Source organism: Hyaena hyaena, unplaced genomic scaffold (assembly GCF_003009895.1).
Source record: "Hyaena hyaena isolate Hyena2069 unplaced genomic scaffold, ASM300989v1 scaffold_96, whole genome shotgun sequence".
Taxonomy (NCBI): domain Eukaryota; kingdom Metazoa; phylum Chordata; class Mammalia; order Carnivora; family Hyaenidae; genus Hyaena; species Hyaena hyaena.
In genome coordinates, this window is record NW_024080729.1 from 2,440,056 (window position 1) to 2,457,957 (window position 17,902).

At 46.1% G+C, this 17,902-nt stretch overlaps 1 protein-coding gene across 4 annotated transcripts in view; it reads right to left on the bottom strand.

Moving 5' to 3' along the window:
• Positions 1-17,902, bottom strand: part of CUNH6orf89 (chromosome unknown C6orf89 homolog) — a 65,710-nt gene that overhangs the window by 23,094 nt on the left and 24,714 nt on the right. For all 4 annotated transcript variants that reach the window (XM_039235239.1, XM_039235242.1, XM_039235241.1 and 1 more), the window contains exons 3-7: positions 17,592-17,805; positions 6,904-7,058; positions 6,634-6,773; positions 5,128-5,257; positions 2,285-2,408 (exon numbers count right to left, since the gene is read on the bottom strand). In XM_039235239.1, the coding sequence (XP_039091170.1) occupies positions 2,285-2,408; positions 5,128-5,257; positions 6,634-6,773; positions 6,904-7,058; positions 17,592-17,805 (763 nt within the window). The remainder of the gene's footprint in view (positions 1-2,284; positions 2,409-5,127; positions 5,258-6,633; positions 6,774-6,903; positions 7,059-17,591; positions 17,806-17,902) is intronic.

The window sequence follows — 17,902 nt, forward strand, 5'->3', positions numbered from 1 at the left end:
AGAATTCAACCTCTACTTGGTGACTCAAGAAAGGTCACTACATGGGCGCCTGCGTGGCTCAATTTGCTTAAGCGTCTGACCTTGGCTCAGGCCACGGTCTTGCAGTCCATGAGTTTGAGCCCCGCATCTGTGGCTGCTTTAGATTCTGTGTTTCCCTTTCTCTCTCCCCTCCCCCAGCTCACACTGTCTCTTTCTCTCAAAAAGAAACATTAAAATTTTTTTCTTAATAAAAAAGAAAAGAAAGGCCACTGTGGGCAGTGACTCATCTACCACGGCAGGCGTGTGGGCTCACTACCATCAGCCTCCGATGCCTGACCCGCACACCATTCTCGCAAATGCTTCTTATCGCGGGTTTCCTGATGCTCTGTATCCCTGTCGGTCTTCAGCAGACAGTGCTTACTTTGGCAAAACCCACAGAACCTACTGGTCACCGTGCCATTCTTATGGACCCCCCGAGGTGCTGGACCTGCCGTCTGTCCCACAGTCCCCTGCACTGGCTTATTCTACTCTGCTCGCAGGGCCCGCGTTCCTGTACTCGTCCTTAACTGCGTCCTTAACTGATGGCAGTGGTGCCATCACTCCTATCTCTGCCACTGCTTCAGGCGCTCACTGTCCTCCCCAGCCCCTCCTGCCCCGTTCTTCTCCCAGACCTGCCCTCTCCCTCTTGTTCTAGTCCGTCCCCCATCCCTTCTCCACGTTGCTGTCCTGTGGCTGGCCTCTCATGCCCACAGGGCTCCTTGCCTCCTCATCAGCAAGCTGGCCACTCGCAGCCCGGCAGGTGCTCAGGCTCCAGATTTTAGGCCTTTCATCACGATCCCCACCAGCCCCGATGCTCGAAGCTTCCTGGATCACGGACAGGTATCCACTTATTCCCCCGAACTCTGTAAGTAGTGTTTGAGAGGTCTGTGGGGTCCAGAAGCCTGACACTTGGATAACTAAGGTGTTTCTGTAGTTGTCTGAACTGTCCGGCCTTTGCAGAACAGGAGACAGAGAGCTTTTCAGGGAAAACTACGCATTCTCAAAGCGCAAATGCCACACACGCTTGTGCAAATAGACGTGCCTCGTGGAAGGGTCACTCCACTATGGGAAAATAGCTTCAAAACAATTTCTACACAAAAATCTTCTTTTTTGCAGTAACTCCCCAAGGCCAGGCCAGCTGTGCTCCATTATCAGTTAACGCTTAATTTGTGCATGATTTTCACTGAAAGAAGTTATGTAACATGGATTAAAGCCTGTCTCAGTTTGCAGTCTGTATCCTACTTCCAAATGGGTGAAAGGTTTCCAGGGACTGGGGTCTTCTAAGTAGGTAAAAGTAAAAGAAATCAACTGGAAAACCAGCCTGGGTTCTGTCAGGGGCCTGAGGCTTCCCCTAGGTTTTGTGGGGCAGGAAAAACACAGGAGGCAATCGTGATGCCTGCTATCTGCTTCCGCCAAGAACACCCTACTGTCAAACTGATTGCTACGGACAGCAGTTGATTCAAACCTGTCTGTTTGGAACAGAGTTTTAGAATATAATGCACAGAGCAAGCCGCAGTTGGGAAATCAAAGAGCCAAGAGTGAGTCATGACTGCGAGGCTGTGACTTGGCAGTGGGGCCCACACGGAAGGGAATGTCTCCTCATGGGGCCGTTGCCCTCACATACTGCTTGCACTGCGTGATCAGCGAAAGAGACACAGACAGGGTTTCCTCCAGGATTGTGCCTCCCCTGACCTGACTCTGTTGAAGGAGACACTTAAAGCTTGGCGCTTTGCCTAAGTGACAGGAGGGACTTGGGAAGGTCACCTCTCCTCTCTGGGTCTCAATCTCCTCATCTGTAAAATAAAGGATTGCTCTAAATATTTTCTTCTTTTTTTAAATGTTAATTTTTGAGAGAGCGTGAATGGGGGAGAGGGAGACAGAGGATCTGAAGCGGGCTCTCTACTCTCGGCGGGGCTCGAACTCACGAACTGTGAGATCATGACCTGAGCTGAAGTCGGACGCTCAACCGACTGAGTCACCCAGGTGCCCTTAAATATTTTCTATGATGCCTTCTAACGAAGTTTCTACAACCAATGGAACACATCACACATTCTAAATATATATAAAATGAGGCACTTCTCTGGGCTAATTTCCCTATCAGTTGTTCCACCCAGCACAAATACGGGCTCTGCCCATAAAGGAATGCTATTTTTGACTCTACTGAATTGAAGCTTTGCGAAGGCAATATTTAATTCTTAGGCTATTTTCTGAGTTAAAAACTACAAAGATCCTGAAACGGACCTTGCCCTCTGGGGGCGCCACCTACCAACATCCCCTGGCTCTAGTGGCATTGCCACGGACTGGCAGTGTCTTTGGCACTGGAAGGGAGGGATGAGCTGTAACATGGCCTCGCCGCTGCCGATGATAAATAGGTCATGCATTCTGTGCATCTGCAAGGAAAAAAACAAGAAAAGAAGAAGAGGAGGGAAAAGAAAACAAAGTAAGAAAGACCCAGTGGCATGGGAGATTAATGTACACAAATCTGTCTATAGAGGGCTCTGAGTTTCCTAGCAGCCTAAGCAAAAAAGAAAACAGAACCAGTAACACAATTCGCAATTATGTCCAAGAGACAAAAACAAACTAGTTTCTCCTAAGCATGGCCTCTCCTGGTCCTGAGAGCTGGGTAAAATCTCTTCTGTGGGCTCTACCTAAAGAGACCCCATGATTTAGTAAGAGACATTCTCAACAAATAGCCCGAATGCAGATATAGCATGAGCTTTATAATTCATGACTGCTTCTAGCCGCAGCTCCAAAGGGGGCTAAAGGCAAGTCATCTAAGCACAATTTAACAGAAGTCTAGCAGAGGCCAACATATGGCGGTCTAAGTATACAATCTTCTGAGGGTCTGGTTTGGTCCAGATTTTTTTAGAGAAATAGATTGCCTGCATATACTTTGGGCAATGTACTAGCATTTCTAGAAAATTATTTCTTACTGCCAGAGTTTTGGTGAGAACTGAACAGCAGGAAGTTCAGGTTCACACTAGGTCAGCAGATCTCTCATACAATGGACTAAAGAGTAATGACAGAAAGATTGGCCTCAGAGTTTCAATAGTAAGGAGACAACTGGGCGACGCACCCCCACAGGCAACTGCTGGGCCCGTGAGGGCTACCACTGCCACCAACGGGCATTAAGTGCAAGCCGCGATGGGCCAGGTACAGCTGTGGACCCTGGTGTTGGGGTGGGCAGGAGGAGGGCCAAAGGGAGAACCTGGTCTTGCTCAGGCTCTGCTTCCTACCTAGATGGTGAGAGAAAACTTTCAGGACCCCCCTCCAGGTCCCCTCCAGGAAAAGCCTTTCCGTGTCCATATAAGGCAGGGATCCGAAGCCTGACTCCCTGAGCCAGACTTTCTCTTCACCACTTGAGCCCTCCAGAGCTTTGGTTTTGGCTCCGTCTTCTCTGGTCTCCAACCCTGGTCTCTCCATTGCTCCCATAGGCCCTGCCCATGACTGTTTCCCTGGCAACACTAGAGCCATTCAACTGCCACTGTCAGGACAGGAGGGGGACTAACTAGGAGGACTAGTGGCTTGCAAGTGACTGGCAGAAACCCTGACATCTGCAGTCTTGAAGAAACGTGGAAGACTAGAACCAAGTGGATGTACCCTCTTTTCATACGGGCCTAAGAGGGGGCGGAACCCTATCCCTCCACACCCAGGAGGGGAAGAAACGGACAACCGGATGGAGCAGGCCAGCTCCAGGCTACACTGCGGACTGGGTGAAACGGGCCTTCCTTGGAGGCCCTCACCTCTTTCCCCAGTGCCTCGCCTCTTATCTTCTGTCCCAAGGCTGCCTCTCGGATCCTAGGCCCACAGACGTGTGACTTTACCAGGGTCCAGGGGCCCAGCGTGGAGTAACAAGGCTGAAGAGCGAGGAGAGCCCGGGCGGGGCGGGGAGCAGATGCTCTAAGAAACCAGACTCTCAGGACTTTTGCCTATTTGGACCACTCCCCTTCCCCAACACGCTTGGGGACCACAAGAGTCTGACAGGCGTCTGAGTGACTTCGCATTTACCCTCTGGGCTGGGCTCCTCAGGGTCCCTGTTAACCAGACTAGTGAAATTAACCTCAGATTCAAGTGGGGAAAACCAAGATAAAGATAAAAGCTTTTGCTCAAAATTATATCATCATGATGAGAATGAAATCATACTAGGGCCCTGAGTTCTAGCTGGGGACAGCAGAATAAACTTTCAACTCTGAGGCAAGAGCCCAGCACCTCCACCCTACTGCTGGCAGACAGAAGTTCTTACTCCTAGACAAAATGATTGTTTTTATAGGCTTTGAAATTCCTTTAAGACGATTCAGCAAATTCGGAGCCAAACAATAGTATTGGGAGGTTGAAAACACAACCCGGAGTTGGTAGGGGTCACAGTTTGGGAAATTTCATCCTTTTAGTTCTTCCAAACCAATCCAAAGTCAAAAACCTTCCTCAGGAATGAGGCTCAACAAAAGGGCAATTCAGAGAAAAGTAAATGGACACAATACAGGACAGCTTTACCGGGTCCACTGGCCCCGGAGATGTAAGTGTGGGCTCTGGGGTCTTGGCCATGGACTAAGAAGCATTACTACCAAAACTAGTCTGGTGCCCATCAACACTTTTGTGCCCAAACCTCTCAAACAGTCTGCTTTTCCAGCTCTCTGCCTGAAGTCTCTCATTAGTTTATTTCTGGGGAAAACCAACCTGGGAATGGGGGTGGGGGTGGGTAGAGCCCTCCTGTTAACTTCCTGTGTCCTTGGGCAAATCATTTACTCTCTCTGGGGCTCAGTGTCCCTATCCACAACATGAGTAAGTTGGGCTATTCATTCACAGTCTGCCTGCTTTCTACTTTGAGGGAGGGAAGTCAGATTAATCGGATGCTTGGGTCCCTTCAAAGTTTAGGATTCTACTTCCTACTGTAGAAAAGTAGCTTGCCCCCACGTGTCTAGGCCAGGAGATAAATGTGCAAGGTAACTAGACTTTTTACAAGCACGCCTTCATAAAAGGGTGGGCCACTGCAGGTCCCCCCGCTAGCAAGTCACACTCCGTGTTGACATGTAGGGAAGGAAGGGATTAGGACATCAGCCCAGGTGCCAAATGAGGAAAATCCTCGACCCAAGTCCTCTCAAAATGTCCTACCTTACTACCCACAATAGGTTCCGGCTGAAGAAGGAAGCACTTTCTTAAGGAGGCTTCGTTTGGAAATGGCAGGTAGGTGAAAACCGGAAAGAGCTCGTGTAAAATGCGGGATCTGTTTAGAGGTCTTCTCCTGTAAAAGTTTGAAAGAGACGAAAGTAAGTCAGATGGGCAGGCCGGCCTCTAGCTCCATGACTAGCAGGGCCAAGCAAGGGTGGGAAAGCTGTGGGCGGTGGGTAAAGGGGGAGAAATATGAGGACAGTATCTTAAGTATTAGGTGCATGCCAAACCAATTAAGTGTAACACGCACAAGCACACACACAACGCCACAGCCGCCATTTGTACGTGTGGGTGGGATGTTTATAAAATCCAGCTAAAACAACATATAGAGGAAGGAAATAAACGGCCCATTCATTCTGTCTTGGAAAAGAGACCGAAGAAACAGACCAGGAGGGAGAACAGAAGGGAGGAGGAAAGGGCAAAAATCAAGAAACCTCGGAGGGCAGTGTAGCATGCGGTGGGAAGCCTGACTAGTTAGAGTGAGTATTCTATTATGCAAATCAACGCATAAACAAATTAAATAATGCTTTAATAAAGACAAAAGCATTGAGGGGTGCCTGGGTGGCTCAGTCTGGTTGAGCTTCCGACTCCGGTTCAGGCCATGATCTCACGGTTCGTGGGTTCGAGTCCCGTGTCGGGCTCTGTGCTGACAGCCAGCTCAGAGCCTGGAGCCTGTTTCAGATTCTGTATCTCCCTCTCTCTCTGACCCTCCCCTGCTCACACTGTCTCTCTCTCTCTCAGAAATAAATAAAACATTAAAAATTAAAAAAAAAAAAAGACAAAAGCATTGAGAAATTATCAGGCCAAAGAAAGCAATTTCAATTCTCTTTTGGAATGGTTCTAGATGGAAACTGGCTTGCTTTCTTTTCTTCTAGAGAGCAATCTTCATCCCAAGAAACAGACCATGTCTTCTACAGAACACAAGAAGGAACAGGAAGACAGGCCTGGGTTTTGATCCTGGCTGAGCAAGGTACTTAACCTCTCTGATCTGAAACTTTTCTGATCTGAAAAACAACAATGATAATTCCTACTTCCTAGAGCTAACATGAGCCTCACCAGTGAACAACAGGGCCTAACCACCAACCCACACTGTCTGACGCCAACAAGGTGTCAGTAAATGAAGTTTCCTTATATTCTTCAGGCCTTGACTCTAGCCCTTCAATGCTCAGGGTGCATCCTGCACAGACATACTCAGAGGTAAACTGCGATGCTATGAGGCAATCTCGGTGTCCAGTCACGGTGACAGCCCTTTTGACACACCTCTTTGACTCATCCTCTTTATCTCCCACCTCTGATCTTTCAACAGTGAGCTCCTGAGTGTCATCTGACTTGAAGAGGACCCTGGTCCACACAGTGTGGGGCACGGGAGGGTCTCAGTGGTAGTGTTTTGACCTTCGGTCTGCCCCCCTTCCTATCATGCACAGACCAAGTGCCCTTGCCCACACTCACCACGGGTAAGGAAATGGGAACCACCGCTCGGGAAGGCAGTGCCACCACTTGGAGAAAAGCCCTTCGGTGAAGCCCTCCGCCACCTCGGGGTACTGGCACAGAAAGTGCTGGAGCTCCTCTGGGAATAAGAGCTGGCCCGTCTTGGCAGGGTGGACAAGAAGAGCGAGACAGAACAACACAGGATTACTTATTGAGAACGTCCCAGAGCTTGCTGCCTTGTGGGCATTAAGCAGACCATCTGTCAGTGGGAGAATCCTGCTTCCTGCTCACCTTGATCACCAGAGGATGGAGTGTCTCAAAGTTCTCCGGAGTATCTTCCAGGAGCATCACCTTGAGGGGTAATTTCTGGGCACAGCCGGTGCAGTTGGCAGGGATGGAGTCCGACTCATTCTGCTCACAACTGCTTGTCCACCAAGGGTCAAAGTCTGTGACAGGAAGGGATGTGGAGAAGGCAGACACAGGAAGAACAAACACAGCGGGTAAATCTAGCAGCCTCAGCAGTAAAAGTAAAAAGGAAAGACACGATAATAATTTTTAAAAGTTAACAATGATAAGCACTGGTGACCTCTGAAAAGATACAGATGAAACAGCCTCTGATAAAGGGGCGGGGGGCACAGGGATGGGGTTGGAAGGAGAAGTATGTTCTCTATAGTTTGCTATACTTTATGGAAAATATTTTTTAACATGTATATGTATCCCTTAAGTCAAAGCCACGATGATGACCAGTTGGAGAAGATATTCAGCGACGTGGGGCTGGAGACGTAGCTCTTCCACTGTTTTCAAACCCGTGACCCAAGCGTCTGAAAGTCTACAGCACATGGGGGAGGGGTAGGCAAATAAGCGTGGTCCCGTCATCGGTGATGAGCCCCACTGCATGTCTTCCCCAAGTGGAGGGCAGGATGGCTCTGGGAAAGGGAGACGAAGAAAAGGGTGTGGAAAGGAGACGGGGCTCTGCCCATCTCCGGAGGGGAGTGAACTGCATGTGCCCATGGATTGGACAGTGCTCTGTCCCAGCTCAGAAGTGGGGAAGGGCTACTAACCGTGGCTTCTACCCCACCAAGGACAGCAGGTTGGTGAGCAAGGGAAGAAGGGCCCACCAGCCCCTGGTGTGAGTGCTAGTTGCCCGCCTACCCCCTTTCCCCGGGCTGGTCCTCCTCTGAAGGGTTGGCTCCCTCTCTACACATAAACTCTGGGTTTCCCTCGGTTCCCTCCTTCTGACACTGTTCTGTTGATAGTGTTATTGCATTATTTCTTGTTTGTGTTCTGTTCCACTCCGGGTTTCATCTGTGTTCTTGGAGATTGTTCTTATGATAAACCCTAATGTGGATCCAAAATGTTTTCGCCAGATGGTTTCTGATTAAAACCCAATGGAAACCGAATCGGGAGAGAGGCTCGAACAGAAGATAAACGGACCACTAAATGGGGCTGAAATGAAATCAATTCTCTGGACCAGCACAGACACTTGGAAAATGGCTCTTAACCACAAAACATTTGCTGTGGCCGCAAGTGCTTCTTCCTTGTTTCCTTAAGGCAGGAGTAGTGGGGGGAGGGAACCCCACGGGGAAGGGCTGTGCTCTCAGCACACTTCCTGAGCACCCTCCAAACAACTTTCCTTGAGGTGGCTGTCACCTCCCCTCCTGACCCTCCTCAGTCATGGGCAGACCGTCACAGCCAGGGCACAATGCTGCACCCTTCAGCCTGCCAGGTGCCTCCGAGGATAGCCGGGAACCCTTTGGTGGTACCTGTTGTGGTGGTACACTGAGGCTGCAAAGTGACCCTTATTTTTCTTTCTGGAATCTTTTCAAATGTTCCTCATTAGAGGTCAAATATGAATTCTTGCCTAAAAAGAAAAACTTCGGGTAATGGCCATACAATGAGGCGTAAATAAGCATAACAACCTGTAATAGTTATATAGCATTTCAGGTTCCAAATCCTTGTGAGGGATGGGGAAGGCAGGGGAAAGAGTCAGGCCCTGTGCTGGTCACGGGCGTGAGCCATATCTTTTACCTGCTACCACAGAATTATCGAGGAGGCAGCAGTATTCTCCCTTCACGGATGAGAAAACGGAGAGGGAGAGGCGACAGGAGCTAACCATGAGTTCCCGACGGGACAGAGCACAGAGAGGGGCGGGGGGTCTCGAGAAAAGCAGCTGCGGAGGAAGACTGCGATGAGGGTTCTGGGGCTTGGAGCACATCGGACTCTGAGCAAAGTAAGGGACCATCAGGGGCCTTTGGGCAGGGGTTTCTGATGCTTTAGGAAGGTTATTCTGGACTGTGACTAGAGTGTCTGAGATGAGAGAGGCTGGAAAGAGGAATACTGGGTTACACTTTGTTTTTGTCCTTTTGGCAAGGGTGGGAAGCGGAGGTTGTACTGTGATGAGAGGTGAAATATAATGAGGTAAACGGAGGCACTAAAGACATATCTAAGCGGCACTACAAAGGGGCAGCTGGGTGGCGCCGTCAGTTAAGTGTCTGATGTTAGCTCAGGTCATGATCTCGTGGTTTGTGAATTCAAGCCCCACGCGGGGCTCAGTGCCAACAGCTCAGAGCCTAGATTCTGCTTCAGATTCTGTCTCCCCCTTGCTTCCTCACCTGCTTGCACTCTCTCTCTCTCAAGAATAGACATTTCTATAGAATAGAATAGAATAGAATAGAATAGAATAGAATAGCTAAAATAAAATAGCTAAAATAAAATAAAATAAAATAAAATAAAATAAAATAAAATCCGCAGTGCTACAAGAATGCCTCTGCAGCTGAGACTGCCTGAACACACCTCGTCTAAGCAAGCCTGGACACAGAAGACGCCAGACACCTGCAGATTCATTATGACATTTCTCTGCAGTCACGTGTCATATTCTGACAGAATCAGGTATAGCAATCTCCCCAGGAGATATGAGTCAAGTGTCAGAAAAGAGGCATCTTCTCCTAATTTATACAAAGGTGCTTCAAGAGCTAGCCGTGAGCAGTTCTGAACCTAAGAGCATGAAGAGATTATTTTAGTTGTAAATTAGCTCATTTCAGTTTTATTCTGAGCTTTAGATACTCATGGGATTTCCAGGTAGAGATGGCTTGAGAAACAGGCAGAAGAAAACCCCGGGAAGGAAATCAGGGGAGAAAGAGAGTACTAAAGAGTGGCCTCAGTAAGGTGGCAGAATACAGGATATTCACATCCAGACACATAAACATCAATTACTTCTTACTCTCTTGGCCACAGTCATGTAAAAATTGGAACGGAAAATGGCCTCCTTCACAATCAGCAATAAATTTAACAAGAAGGATAAAACTACAGAATTTTACTGAAGGGCATTAAATAAACTCATCATACCATGATCTTAGGTGGGAAGACTAAATATCATAAAGACGCTAAGTCTACCCAAAAGTATATTCAATAGAAGTTGGATAGGTTCATGGGAACAGAGTGGGAACAGAGTTTCTTTCTGGTGGAGATGGGAGTAGGGTGGGGCTGTGACAATCTCATTCTGAAGTTCATCTACAAGAATAAATGTATGAGAACAGGCAATAATCCATCCCCTGCCCAAAGTAACTCTGGAAATAACTTAAGGGCCAGAAGGCATCCTGGGGGGGGCCGCCTGGGTGGCTCAGTCAGTTAAATGCCTGACTTTGGTTCAGGTCATGATCTCATAGTTTGTGAGTTCGAGCCCCACATCAGGCTCTGTGCTGATCGCTCGGAGCTTGGATCCTGCTTTAGATTTCTCTGCCCCTCCCCTGTTCGCTCTGTCTCCTTCTCTCTCAAAAATGAATAAACATTTTTAAAAAATTAAAAAGAAGGCATCCTAGGTAATACAAATGACTTACAAAGTATGGTCACTGCTTAAAATCTATGGAGGACACCTCCCTCAGGCACAGAGCCTTATGTGATACACCTTGGGCAGATGGGTGGACCTGAGGACCCTCACCCCTCACTGCTCATGCATCACTGGACGGCTCGAGCCTCTCTCCATGCTGGGCATAAAGAGGGCAGGACTGGAAGGAGAGAGCATTATTTTACTTTCTCTGTGTAGATAAAACATTAAGAAAAAAAGTAGTTTTATTGAGATTTAATTCCCAGACCATAAAATTCATTCAAAGTGTACAATCCAGTGGCTTTTAGTGTATTCATATAGTTGAATAACTATCACCATTATATAATTATAAAACATTTTTATTGCCCTAAAAAGAAACCCTGTGCCTATTAGGAGACACTTCCCATACTAACTCTCTCCTGCCAGCCCGACTGGCAGCAACGACTCATCTTTTCAGTCTCTGTGCATGTGCATATTCCGATATTTCAAATAAATGGAACTGTACAATATAAGATCTTTTGTGTCTGGCTTCATTAATTTAGCCTGATGTTTTCAAGGTTCATCCATGTTACAGTGTCTATCAAATGTTCTTCCCCTTCTACTGCCAAGTAGAAGTGTATCCATTATGTGGATACACTACATTTTGTTTACTCATCCATATGTTGCTGGACATTCCCACTTTGGGGCTATTATGGACAATGCTCCTATGAATACCTGCATTCAAGTTTTGGTGTGGATATGTGTTTCCAATTCTTCCACTCCACCTAGGAGTGAAATTACTAGATCACTTGATAACTCTGTCCAATTTTCGGAGGAACTGCCAAACTGTTTTCCAAAGCAGCTGCACTAGTTTACACTCTCATTATCTGTATATCTTTTTCTGGAGAAAGGTCTATTCAAATTTTTGCCCATTTTTAATTGGCTTATTTGTCTAATATTGAGTGGTAAGAGTTGTAGACAATAAATTCCTGAAGAAAAAAATGAGGAACTTGCTCTTCTGAGCATAAAAACACATAGCAGCATTCTATAAAGTACTGTAATTAAAAGGCTACAATCAATCCTCCGTACTTACAGACTCTGATCTGTGAATCTGCCTTCTCTCTGAAATTTATTTATAACCCAGTCAATTCCTGGGGCAGAGTGGTGAACGCTAGCGGAGGTGGAGGGAGGCAACACTCTACCTTTCTGTTGCACCTCTAGAATTGCAAATGAGTGTCCCTTTTGAGTATTTGGTGCCACAGTTTTTGCATTCTTACTGTGGTTTCACAGGTCAGAATGGCTCCCAAAGACACTGTGTGCTTGTGGGGACAGGGGGTACTATCGGAACTCTCTGTGCTTTCTACTTAACTTTGCTGTGAACCCAAAACTGCTCAACAAATAGTTTACTAACTAAAAAACAGCCTCGAGCACAATACTAAAGTCCTCTCTAGCGTTCCTAAGAGCAAGCAGGCTGTGAGGTGCCTTCCAGAAAAAATACACATGTTAGGTAAGCTTTGTTATGGTGCTGTTGACGGGGAATTCGGTGTTAATCAATCAACAACATGTATTAAATAAAGTATCTTTAAACAAAAACATATATAAAACAAAGTCAGGTATTACTAGGTCACTTGGTAACTATATGATTTCATTTACACGTGGAATCTAAACAACAACAACAAAAGCAGCAAGAGACTCAAAGTAATAGAGAACAAACGGATGGTTGCCAGAGGGAAGGGGAATGAGGGGGATGGGCAAAATGGGAGAAGGGGGCTGAGAGACACAGCTTTCCAGTTAGGGGATGAGTAAGTCATGAGGACGAAAGGTAGAGCATAGGGGACACAGTCAGTGAACAGCATAGGGGATACACAGCCTTGTATGGGGACAGCTGGCAGCTACACTGGTGGCGAGCACAGCAGAAAGTACAACTTGTCTGATCACTATGCTGTACACTTGAAACTAATGTAACAGCATAGATCAATTATACTTCAATTTTAAAAAATGGACTCTAGAGGCGCCTGGGTGGCTCCGTCAGCATCCGACTCTTGATTTCAGCTCAAGTCGGGAGCTCACGGTTCATGAGATCGAGCCTTGCACTGGGGTCCATGCTGACAGTGCAGAGCCTGCTTGGGGTTCTCTCTCTCTCTGCCCCATCCCTGCTCACACATGTGTGTTCTCTCTCAAGATAAATAAACTTAAATATATATATGTACATATACAGATTTTTTAATGGACTCTAAACATACGACTTTAGGTTAGTCAACTCCTTTGCATATCAGTCTCATCTTTGGGAGGGACATAAAAATGGTAACTACCTCTGTGACTATTGTGACACTAGGACACAGCAGAGTACATGGCACAGTGCCTCATATACAGTAAGCGCTTGACATATTTGTTATTATCACCTCAAATTTTACTTGCAAATAAAATAGTAGGGCATTTCCTGAGGTCCAAGCAGTTCATCTTTGGGTACTAGCCTTGACTCTGCTTCGGTCCTCAGTTCTAAGTCACTGAATGATCCCAAAACCACCTGAGTTGCCAGATCTACTCCAACCTTCCCTTGAAAGTTCATGGAATATAAAGTTCCAATTACGCAGTACAGATATAGAGATACACTTTCCCATTGCATATGAGACTGTCTCAGACCTCCTCAGCATTAATGGGTGTCATAATTATAAATGCCTAGGGGCACCTGGCTGGCTTAGTCGATAGAGCATGGAACTCTTAATCACAGGGTTGTGAGTTCAAGTGCCGTGTTGGAAGTAGAGATTACTTAAAAATAAAATCTTAAAAAAAATTTTTTTTAATGTTTATTTTTGAGAGAGAGAGAGACAGAGTGTGAGCAGGGGAGGGGCAGGGAAAGAGGGAGACACAGAATCAGAAGCAGGCTCCAGGCCCCAAGCTATCAGCACAGAGCCTGACATGGGGATCGAACCCATGAACTATGAGTTCATGACCTGAGCCAAAGTCAGATGCTCAACCGACTGAGCCAGCCGGGTGCCCCAAAAATAATATCTTAAAAAAAATTACAGATCCAAAGTAAACAAAGTAATTGGGCCTAACATGCGGAGACTGGCTTGGCTGAGGGCAGAGATAGCAGACAGAGAGTGTGGTGTGATGGCAAGATGCCAGACTAGAATTAAGAAACAAAGGTTCAAGTGCTAATGTGGCATTTTTAGCTGGGTAAGCAAGTTACTTCACCTCTCCTGTCCTCAATTTCCTCTTTACAAAACAAGGCTATGTGCTAGATCAATGCTAAAGTTCCTCTTTAGCTCTAAGACTCAGTGATTCCATGGAAGGGTGAAACCCAAGGGGATGGCTGGGAGGATCAAAGTGGATATAAAGATATAAGGTTGGGGGTGAGGGGGACTAAGAGAATGTGACTGTGAAGGGAAAACTATGGGTTAATCAGATAAAGGATTAAGGCAAACAACAAGTCACACATTACCCATAAGGCTGTAGACTGGGAAGATGAGCTGGGCTGAATGCCTAGGAAAAGACTAGTTCAGGAAAATTCTAAATGGCCAGAGCCTGGAGGATGGTTTATCTTTGGACATGCAATGCCAGCCAGAAAAAACTTGTTCCGGGCACTAGGGAGCAGAGGAGAAGCATCTGGTGAGCCGAGAGAGAGCACAGAACACCAAAATGACACTAAAAGCTATATTCTTCAGGTATAATGTGCAGCTACACCCTGCTCACAGCAGAGGCTAAGAGCTCAGACTCCAAGGGTAGGATGCCTGGGTTTGAATCACAGTTCCATGACTTAGTAGCCTTGGGACCTAAGGCAAGTGACGTAATGTCACTGTCCCTTGGTGTCTCCATCCTTAAAACGGGCATAAAACCAGAACTTCCCTTACAGGGATAATGTGAAGACTAAATGAGGCAATATATGGAAAGCCTTTGAGGGGGGCCTGGCATCTAGGAAGTACCAAGTAAGTAAGTGTCGGCTTATTTATTTTCTGCTGCAGAGTGGGAGGCTGCCGTGAGTCACTGCAGAGTCCCTCCATTCTTCTCATCAAGAGGATTCAGGAGCAGGGTTTTTACTTATACATGTGGATAAACCCTGTCGAAGTAGGGTTTCCTACCCAAGACTGAAGCCTGGAAAAAGAACCCCACCTCTGTTGCCTCTTGTTCCCTGGGTGGAGTCAAGAGGAAAAACAACCAGAGGTCACCATTGCTCCCAGTGCCCTAGGTCATTCCCAAGGCGTCACTGCAAGGGGCATCAGATGACCCGGGAACTTCTGACAGGTCAACCCTTAGGAAACAACAAGCTTGAGGGCTTTCCTTTAGGGAGCTGAGTCGGCCGTGCCACATTCCCTCTACATGTACTTCAAAGGTTTTACTAAGTATTTCTAACTATAAGGCAGTTGTTCGTTGGTACCATGATATCAGGAAGAATAATTTATATTTTTTCCTTTTCTAGCCCTCTTCTAGGCCCCACATGTCCTATTTCTTGTACCTAATTCTCCTCCACCTGTTTCCATTTACCCCTTACATTATTATGTATTCCTCAGTTTCTTTCCAAATGCTCTGCAAAATGCTGTTAGTTGTACACGGCCACAGCTTCCCAGGACGTTCACACACACAGCGATCAATGCCCACACTTAGAAGCAAAAGCAGCACTTTAAGAGTCAACAACAGTGAAAAGCTAAAAACCACACCCTTGCAACGCTGTCTCTTTACAACTGAGCTCCAAGAATTCAGTTTCCATCTGCAAGGCAAAATACTCATTTGGAGTGGCCCCAACAGTTAGGCTTGTTGACAAGCCACTAAGGTTTCTTGAATTATAGGACTCTGGTATAGAGAATGAGCAATCATGGTCCATCAGCTATCACTTCTTAACCCAACAGTCTAAGGAAATTCCCCTTACGGGATGGGGAGAAACAGAGTAACTGCCATCAACTTGGTCCTAAAAATTGCTGACTCGATCTCTATGTGCTAGAGGGCAGTAGATGCCTTTAGGGAGGCCATGAGAGGAAGCCAGGAAAAGAGGCTGAGGCGTTGATGCGTGTGAGGCAGCACCACCAGGCTGGCCTGACAAGTTATTCTGGGTCTTTCCCTCATGTGCTCTGGACCTTTCTGACAGAGGAGTGGGAAATACCACTTCTTTTTTTTTTTTTTTTTTTTTTTTGGTTTTCTTGATGACATTTCAACAACACAAGGAAGTTATATCTGGAATTAAAAACTCTATACATATGAGCCAACTAAAAAAAAAATCCTAAAAATACAAAAAAGACACCAACAAAAAAAAAAAACCTCACAAGTCTTTCTGCTTTACGTTTCCTTCTTCTGATTTTGGTATGCTTTTGAAAATCTTTCCATAATTTCTTCAAGTGTACAAAAACAGCTTTCAAAGGAGACTCAATACAAGGGATTTTTATGACTGATTAGGTTTTGGCTTAAAGAGTGACATTGTAGGGGTGCCCGGGTGGCTCAGTGGGTTAATCATCTGACTCTTGATTTCGGCTCAGGTCATGATCTGATGGTTGAGGGATGGACCCCCATGGCAGGCTCTGTGCTGGGCTTGGAGCTTGCTTAAGATTCTCTCTCTACCCCTCTCCAGCTTGAGCTCCCTCCCTCCACCCCGACCCTCCTCTTGATCTCAAAAAGAAAAAAAAAAAGTTAAAAAAGAAAAAAGAGTAACAGTATAAAGTGTAGCTTCCACTAGGAAATTTTTTATGAACACAACACTGAGGAGAAAATACGCTTCCTAAACAGTTTAGATTTCAGTTATGCTGGAATCTAAAGGCTTCAGAACACAGTGACACAAAAACTCCTATAATATACCTGTGAAATTAATTTCCATAATCCTTTATCTGGGCAAATAAGATGAACACCACCAAATAATAAAATCCAGGGCACCTGGGTGGCTCAGTTGGTTAAGCATCTGACTCTTGACTTTGGTTCAGGTCATAATCTCACAGTTCGTGAGTTCGAGCCCCACATCAGGCTCTGTGCTCACAGCACAGAGCCTGCTTGGGATTCTCTCTCCCCCTCTCCAGCTCAAGCTCACACTTTCTCTCAAATAAATAAACTTTAAAATATAAAATAAAATCCCCTCTATTATTTCTCAAAAAGCAAATTTCAGGGGTGCCTGGGTAGCTCAGTTGGTTAAGCGTGCGACTTCAGCTCAGGTCATGATCTCACGGATTGTGAGTTCAAGCCCTGCGTTGGGCTCTGTGCTGACAGCTCAGAGCCTGGAGCCTGCTTCAGATTCTGTGTCTCCCTCTCTCTCTGCCCCTCCCCGGCTCACGCTCGCTCACTCTCTCTCTCTCTCAAAAATGAACATTAAAAAAAAGAAAAGTAAATTTCAAGTCTTATCACACGTTATAATCTTCGCAAAAGATGTGTCAGACCAGAAATTCCTGTGCTCTCACTGATAACACTGTTACAAAATTTAAATATTTCCTAAACTCAACTTACTGGCAAAACTGTACACATAAGAGCACGAAGTCTATTGTGAGACAGAGAAAACGCTACACTGAAAGAGTGTGACAAAGTGGGACAAAACCCCAGCCCAATAGGCTAAGGCCTATTAGAGGATCTGGTTAAAAGCAAGCTGGACTCAGATATTTTCAATAAATCAATAGCTATTTATTAAAATATCTATATGGATAGGGATCACAGGAGAGAAAAGGGTAGACTAAAGTACATTCAAACCTTTCTTATGAACAAAAATACTTGTCCCCACCATATGTGCTTTGGAATCAGGGGGTTTGAATCTGACTTCCCCAAAAGTGGTTTTCTGGCAAGTTTCTTAATCTCTCTGAGCCTCAGTTCCTCAATCTGCAAGACAGGGACAAAAAAACCCTATCAAACAGAGCTTTAGTGGGGACTGAATTAAATAAGACAAAACTGAGGGGCACCTGGGTGGCTCAACTGGTTGAACGTCCGACTTCAGCTCAGGTCATGATCTCACAGTTCACGAGTTTGAGCCCTGCATCGGGCTCTGTGCTGACAGCTTGGAGCCTGGAGCCAGCTTTGGATTCTGTGTCTCCCTCCCTGTCTGCCCCTCCCCTGCTCGGTCTGTCTAAAATAAATAAAAACACACAAAAATTAAAAAAAAAAAAAAAAGACAAAAGTGGGAAAGTGTCTCTCATTAGATGTCAGTACACGTTATTTCCTTTCCCATCATACACTGTCAAGAAAGCTGTGTAAGTAGCAAAATGCAGGCTTCTACCTGGAAAGGGTCTGTCTTCATCATCCCCATGCAGAGGAACGCCCTTATTTTCTGGCATATACTTCTTGGTAATGGGCAAGGACATCAGCCGGATGTGATGGATAAGTGAGCGCCAGGTGTGAGCTCCAGAAAGCACCGGTTCAGGCGGTAATGGGCTGAAAGGTTGAATCACAAAGTAGGCAGTGAGCAAGATTAATCCCAGGGTTACAAGGACCTATAAGGAAAGACAGGATAAGGGTTAATACTTGTCCTGGCAAACGAAAATACTTTAATGCCAAGAGAAAAAAGAAAAAAAAAACCCAGCCTCTTCC